Source organism: Sceloporus undulatus, chromosome 2 (assembly GCF_019175285.1).
Source record: "Sceloporus undulatus isolate JIND9_A2432 ecotype Alabama chromosome 2, SceUnd_v1.1, whole genome shotgun sequence".
Taxonomy (NCBI): Eukaryota; Metazoa; Chordata; class Lepidosauria; order Squamata; family Phrynosomatidae; genus Sceloporus; species Sceloporus undulatus.
Window position 1 is genome coordinate 218,773,161 of NC_056523.1, and position 7,700 is coordinate 218,780,860.

The 7,700-nt window shown below is 41.4% G+C and overlaps 1 protein-coding gene across 1 annotated transcript in view; it reads left to right on the top strand.

Annotated features, from left to right (window-relative positions):
- TMOD1 (tropomodulin 1) overlaps nucleotides 1-7,700 on the top strand; it is a 55,665-nt gene that overhangs the window by 44,848 nt on the left and 3,117 nt on the right. Inside the window, 3 exon segments of the mRNA XM_042452323.1 lie at nucleotides 1,603-1,717; nucleotides 3,438-3,581; nucleotides 4,431-4,575. Of these exon segments, the coding sequence (XP_042308257.1) occupies nucleotides 1,603-1,717; nucleotides 3,438-3,581; nucleotides 4,431-4,575 (404 nt within the window).

The following is a 7,700-nucleotide window of genomic DNA, read 5'->3' on the forward strand; positions in this document are numbered from 1 at the left end:
GTTTATGATAGGGTGACTTGGAAGTCTCTTATTTCATGGGATCACCATGAGTTGAAGTCTCTGTATAGGGTGGGCTAGAAATAAATCTATTTTATCATATCTATCTATCTATCTAGTCATGTCAACCTGAAGGCTCGAACTAACAGCTTGGAATTCAACTTTTTTTCTTTTTTTAAAAATGAGAAATAAAAGCTTGGATTTTGGAAAGGTCCTTTTTGGACTACTATTCACAAGTTTACAAACTGAATTTGGAAGTGTTCATCCAAAAATGAACTTTTCCAACTTATGTTTTAAGATTTTTTTAAAAAAATAGTCAAAATGTGTGTGACACAAACCATCTTTCAAGATAAGGCTGTTAAGAAAATGAGGTGAAAAAGCATGGTACATACAGGGGTAACACTCTATGGGTTTGGATGAAGCTAAGGCAGCCTTAATCCACCACCCTGGTGACTCTGAGATGCATTAGAAAAAAATGTTCCTGAAGGTTGTTTTCAAAGGTACTTTTCTTCCACCAGCCACATCAGGCAGCACTGCGGTGAGATGGTGGTGAGTCCTCTAAATAAGTCAGTTTCCCCCAACTTATGTTGTTGGATCCCTGGGATTACTTGAAAGAAAGGAAATTAAATAATTTTTGTTTGCAATTAAAATTCAATCATAAATTCAAATATTAAAGTATAACTGCAGTCCTAAACAGCTTTTCATAAGAGTTAATCCCATGAAAGAAAGAAAGGAAACCTGTTAAGTATGAAACAAACACCATAATTTCTTTCAAAATGTTAACATGAAGAAAAGCTTCTCTTCTGTCTTCTTGCCCTCACCCCCACACCCATTTTTGCCTGGTGCTGACATTACCCTCCTTTCAAAAATAAATATTTTATTTATTTAACGGATTTATAACCCTCTTTGAATCCCATTTTGGGAAGAAGGCAGGATATAAATCCCTTAAATAAATTAAATAATTTCAGAGGCCACTTGCAGTGGAAGTAGGGATGCCATATCCGGCCTGTAGGCGGGGCAATCCCGCTTTTGGCAGTGCCAGCCCGGTCCCGGTCCGGTTTCACGCCAAAACCGGGACTGTCCCGCCCGCGGCTACCTCCGCCCTCGCGTGCGCCTTCTTTGTGGCCGCGGGGTCCTCCAAGGCCTCGCTGAGGCCTGGGAGGGCTCTCCGTGGTCCGAGCTCCGGCCACGGAGATGCTCCCTCTCGGGCCCCGGCGAGGCCTTGGAGGTGGCTCCATGGTCGGAGCTCCGGCCGCGGGGTCCTCCAAGGCCTCGCTGAGGCCTGAGAGGGCTCTCCGCGGTCCGAGCTCCGGCCGCGGAGACGTTCCCTCCTGGGCCCCGGCGAGGCCTACATATCAAAATGTAGGGCTTAAAAAAAAAAAGTCCTACATTTTGATATGTTGTCCTAGATTTGTCCCAGTTTGGAGGTCTTCGCTTATGGCAACCCTAAGTGGAAGGGACTCTCAGACGAAGATCACTTTACAGCGTGTAGAGAAAAGGTTGAAATATTTCAAGGTAAACACAGTGTTGGAAACTGCTTTCCTTGGCATTTGTAGTTTCACACCAGCAAACCAGTACACATAGAGATGGTCTGTGTATTTTTCTTTTGAAGGACATCCCAATACCGACATTAAAAGCATATGCTGAGGCTCTGAAGAACAACAGCTATGTGAAAAAGTTCAGCATAGTAGGAACAAGAAGCAATGACCCTGTCGCTTATGTAAGTGTTAGACAGCTTACCCCGGCTAATCTGCTCAAGGAAGCTTTTAATGGAACTGTTTCCTTTAAAGATGATTTGCTAGAATGAAGTACTTGTCCAAGTGCACATCTTGTATGAAGAATTCTCTTTTTCCTTACTGAAAAGAAGGTTTAGACATACTTTTCATAGAAGTCCAACTGAAACAGGCATGATTGCTTCTCAGTAACAGTGGTTGGGACTGAACTTTTTAATTTGGGCATTGGCATATTTATGGCCTAAAGAAAGAAGGGGAATATGCAAGGGGCAACAGTGGATAATAGGGGAAATTATCTCTATTCAAATAATAATATATCAGTCTTTTATGGGTCTCATGTGAAGAATTGGGTTTGGCAACAAGCGTGCTGAATTTGGCCTGTTGTGAGTACAGATATCCGATCTTTCTCTTGCACATTAATTGTTTCATCTCAAACTATTTGAAACTGAGTATGGGGACAGGTTGTATATTTGGAGATCAACCCTGAAAAAAATGTCTTGCTGCTGCTGAATCAAGCTTCATTTGGGCCATACCCTGGTGTTATCATGTGGCTTTTCTCCCCCAAACTGCCATCTTGGTACAGCGAGGCTTCAATGCTGGTCTCTGAACTCGCTTTGGCAGTCATTTTTCAAAGTCAGGAGCCGCACGATAACACCAGGGTACAGGCCGAATGAAGCCTGAATTCTGCAGCAGTAAGATGCTTTTTTTTTCCAGCAGTGTGATAAGTTAATTTGTCTGTATGTGGATTTTTTGGTGGCATTATAAATTATAATGGCCCAATATATATCCTCTAACTGTCCTGATTCCCCAGGGACAGTCTCTGTGGTCCCACTTTTTCAGCTGCTTTTAAAATTATCTCAGTTTTTCTCACCTCCTCCCCCTTTCTTCCTTTGTCCTTAGCTTACTTCAGTTGCTGCAAAGTGCAGAAGTAGTTTGCATTCCATTAACTCAGAGAGTGAAGAAGAGAAAAGGGGGCAAAATCTTGCCTCTCCCAGAAGACTCAGGCAAAAGCAAACTGCTGCAGTCTGTCCTAGCTTGTGTGTTGTTTCTCATCAAATAATTTTTCCATCTTCACCAATGATGTTGCATGGCCACATGTGTCTCAGTTTTCATCTGTGAAATGTTGAGACTATGTCAGTAGGAGAGACAGTGTGGTGTAGTAGTTTGAGTGTTGGACTACAACTCTGGAGACCAGAGCCATGAAACCCATTGGGTGACTTTGGGCAAGTCATACTTTCTCGGCCTCAGAGGGTGGCTGTGGCAACTCCCTCTGAAGAAATGTGCCAAGAAAACCCAATGATAGGGTTGCCTTGGGATTGTCATCAGTTGGAAACGACTTGGAAGCACATAACAACAACAACAACAAATGTCAACATGAAAGCTTGTCTTGGCTAGTCAATACCTCTGGGGACAAGATTGCTTCTGTACTGGAATCTTTTCAATCTGCTCATAGCACTATATTACCTGTGAAAGATAGAATGAATGTCCATAATCAGGTGGCATATTTCTTCAGTTACCAGATGTTTGGGCCAATCTTACAGTAGCAAGAAAATGGCTTTTTGGTCTGATGGCTCTTTGGCCTGATATCAGTCAGCAACAAAATTCTTACATAGTTATGACACTATTAAAGCTTTCTGGTGGTGGTGGTGATGATGATAGATAATGATAATACTTTTCTCTGCATCCACCTTTCTCTTACTATGGAAGGCACTGGCAGAAATGTTAAAAGTCAACTGTGTATTGAAGACCTTAAATGTGGAATCAAATTTCATTTCTGGATCAGGAATCCTCGCCTTGATAGAAGCCCTTCAGTGCAACACAACACTAATTGAGCTCAAAATTGACAACCAGGTAACCAAAACTTTATTCCAATTCTCTTATGCAGATACAAAATGAAAATAATATAAAATTGTATTCTGTTTTATGTTCAGAGGAGGCAAATCATCTTGAAAAAAGTTGCATTGGAAGAACTGGACAAAAGTGGGCAAGCATTTTCTAGGCTGTATGCTACTGTTTAGGTTAAGGGTTAAACAGATTCTTCAGATGAAGAGAATCAGCATAAAAGGAGAACTCACACTGTGACCCTGAGCCATGCGATTAACATAACTTCACAATGAAATTAGACATGTATACATTGGTAAATCAGATATTAAGCCCAGCTGTCAGTCTTGTTCCTCACCTGGTGTTTCAGGCAGGTTGTTTATTTTAGTATTGCTATTGTTTTCTGTGGGTGTTCATAGACTGATCCATAAATTCATGGTCTTTCTTCTTGGAATTCTTGGATTTTCTAAGTGCAAACCTGGGATGGAGAATTTCTTGGTGTCATCCCAGAGAGGCAAGCTGTGACTTAGTGTATGTCCTGACTAAGTGAAATGTCCTGGATATAGTTCCTTTTCTTTCCAATTTTATACAGGATTAAAACCAACTGACCAGGGGAGCTGGTATTAAAAGTCTCCAATCATACTGGAAACTGACAGAAAATATTCTAGAATAAATAAAGTGGGTATGGTTCTCCAAAATAAAATCAGAAAGAACAGGAACAAAATCTGTTACTTTCTGGTCTTTTTAAAATCATTCTGGATGTGCTCTCAGTGGCAAATGCAAGTGGAGGTTTTTATCATCTTAATATGCAAGGAAGCTAGATGGGGAAATAAAACCTGAAATAACTGATATGCTGCCTGTCTTTTTATTTCTTTTAAGAGCCAGCTCCTAGGTAACAAGGTAGAAATGGAGATTGCAAGTATGTTAGAAAAGAATACATCTCTCTTGAAGTTTGGGTATCACTTCACGCAGCAAGGCCCCAGGCTTCGTGCATCAAATGCCATGATGAACAACAATGATCTTGGTGAGTGAGTTTTTCGAGCTGGGTGTGCATCCTGAGAAGCATGGATTCACAGAAGGAGGGTCATAAATTCATCCCCTGACCCAGGATTTCCCTGCACAGGAAATAAAGTGTTTGCATATTGTTTCTACAGCAAAGTTAAATTTGTCTTGTATCTATTGCAATTTGGTTGATGGGAGGGCAAGTGTCTAATATTTTAGGGATCTCTCGGTGGTTGCTTAATTTTGAGAACTTGAGTATCTGCTGGGATTTGATTCCAGGACCCCCTGTGGATACCAAAATCCGTAGATGCTCAAGTCTCATTATATACAATGGCATAGTAAAATGGTGTTCCTTATAGAAAATGGCAAAATCAAGGTTTGCTTTTGGGAATTTATATATTTCTAAAATATATTCAATCTATGAATGCTTGAATCTGTGGATACAGAGAACTGACTATATATGTGAGAGGTAGTAGGAAGGAACATGAGCAGAAGCATGAGGAACAAAAGATAGCTAGATAACTAGACAGCTGTCTCGGGCTGCACTAAAAATACCACTTTGAAGCCAGCTGCTTTGGAATATGTTGCAATCTAGACTTCGTCTGCACAGACCAAAATCCCCCCCCCCCCCTTTTTTCAGCATCCTGTTCAGCCCAAACCTTGGTATTGGCGTAAACAGTCTCACCGATGTCTGGCACATTCAGCACCAGAGCTGGGGTACAACACCCTTAAAATGAATTTTTAAAACTTGCCTGTTATTCTGGATTTTCTGGGGAGATCCAGAGCCCTCTGTTCTTGCTGAGCTGCCTGGTATGTCAACTGCTATTGCCAGTCGCTCACTCTTGAGGTCAGAATGAGGCACCCAGACTGTGTGCCTCATTTTGACTTCAGAAGCAAATGATCTGCAGTAACAGCAGATGCATTGGGTGGCTCAGTGGGACACTCATGCAGACAGACAGCCTGGCCTGGGAATGGAAGGCCAAGTAATGGTGGTGGTGGTGGGAATTAGCCAGCTCCGGTGCCAGGATACTCTGGCCTGCCCCCAGAGTATCCAGTCCATATAGATAGGGCACAAGAGATTGTTGCTGCAAATAGTTTAATTGTTAAAGTATCAAACTTTTAAAGTCTTGTTTGACATCTTCATTTCCCATCCCTGCTACTGCTTCAGGAACTGAAAGGTGAGGTTGCTTTTTAACATTGCTAAACATGTTCACAATGGGTGCCTCAACACTTCAGAAAAATGCAGCTTGGCACCACTTTAGCTGTCATAGTTCCATCCAACAGAATCCTGAGATTTTGTAGTTTTTTGAGCCACCAGCACTCTTTGTCAGAGAAGGCTAGATACCTTGTAAAACTACAAATCCCAAGATTCTGTAGGCTGGAGCTATGGCAGTGAAAAGTGGTGCTAAACTGTTTTTTCCCTACAGTGTAGATGTACCCAAGGAATCACAATGTTTTCAGTTCAGCCCTCTAGGGGTCTCAAGGAAACATTTTCTCCATCAAATGAGACTCGAAGCAGTGGCTCCTCACATTTTGGGGGGAAGATCATAGATTTCTTTGAGACTCAGATAAAACCTATAGACCCCCTGCTCAGAAAGTGCATTTAAAACACAGCATTCAAAGTAACAGGAACAAAATTAAATAAAAAAATATTTTTGTGTGCCCAATTCAAGTCCTCCTGAATCCCATTCATCAACCCCCTCCCCCTGTAGACCACAAATTTGCGACCTCAGCTTTAGAGGATTGCTTAGGAATGAACCTAGTGGCATCTGTATTCAAAGGACATGCAATACATATAGAAAATGTACAGTTGCTAGCGCAGATGGTGGGCTGTCTTAAGGAATTATAAAACTGAACAGCCACTGGTGTTGACTGTGGAGAATGACTCTTTCAAAATACATCAGTCCCTCTACATTCACTGGGGTTAGGGTGAAGGACCCTCGTGAATGTGGGGAAATTGCAAATAAAAAAACACTATGCTATTTACTGAAGAGAACACCCCTCTAGGAATTTACCAGGTCTTCCCCTGCAACTCTGTGGTCAACATCTGCCAGAAGCTGATCATAGAATCATGTTGGAGTAGCTAAAAATGCCTAGAGAAGTGTTTTCTCTAGGAACTTCTTCTCCAGCAAAACTCTATGTTCAATTTCCAGCAGAATTGTGCTGGAGGACAGAGATTCCTAGAGATTACATATTAATCAAAACTGCAAATAATCAAAATCTGCAAAAGTCAAAGCTGCAAATGTAGAAGGCCAACTGTACAGTCAGTCCTCTGTATTCATGGATTCTTTTTTCATGGATTCATCCATCCATGGCTGGAAAATATTCAAAAGAAGATATAAATTCCCAAAAGCAAACCTTGGTTTTGCCATTTTCAATAAGGGACAACATTTTACTATGCTATTGTATTTAATGGGACTTGAACATCCATATTGCTTCAGAGTCTAATTTGATGGAGAAATTGTTTCCTTCAGACTCCTAGAGGGCTGGACAGAAACCATTATGTGATTTTGGTATCCACAAGTGGTTCTGTAACCAAACCCCAGCAGATACCAAGGGCCCACTGTCTGCTTATTAACAATATACAGTATAAATACCTATTACAATATCAATATTATGTAGCAGTTGTGGCAACAAACCTTCCCTTATTGTCTGGCTGGTGTTAAACCCTGGAATATTCCAGCCATGCAGGGAAGAAAGTTGTCACCAACTAAAGGTTCACAGCTAAGTTTTTATGACAGGGAACAGTTGTCACTTGCCTGCAAACTGCTGCTAGCTTACCTCCTGGGTTGCAATGCCATACCGAATATATCTGACTGGGTTCTTATTTGCAGCTCGTATTCATCGGTGCGACGGCCTCTGGCATAACACATCAGCCTTGGAACTGGAGGATGTATAAGTATAGACTTTCCCCCCTTACTCTTGGCGATCACTTTTCTTTCCAGGCTTGAACTAGCAGATCCTTTTCGCTGTCTTACTTGGTTTTGACTATTTCTTTCAGTTTCTTTTCATGTCTTTGCTGCAGAAGTCTTTTATTCTTTTGCGATAACTTCAGCTTCCATAATGGAAGAAAATACCACTGTGTCAACTTTTTCATCCTTTTCTTGCGCTTTTCTTCCCATTTGCTTATTTGTTTGGGTGACTGAA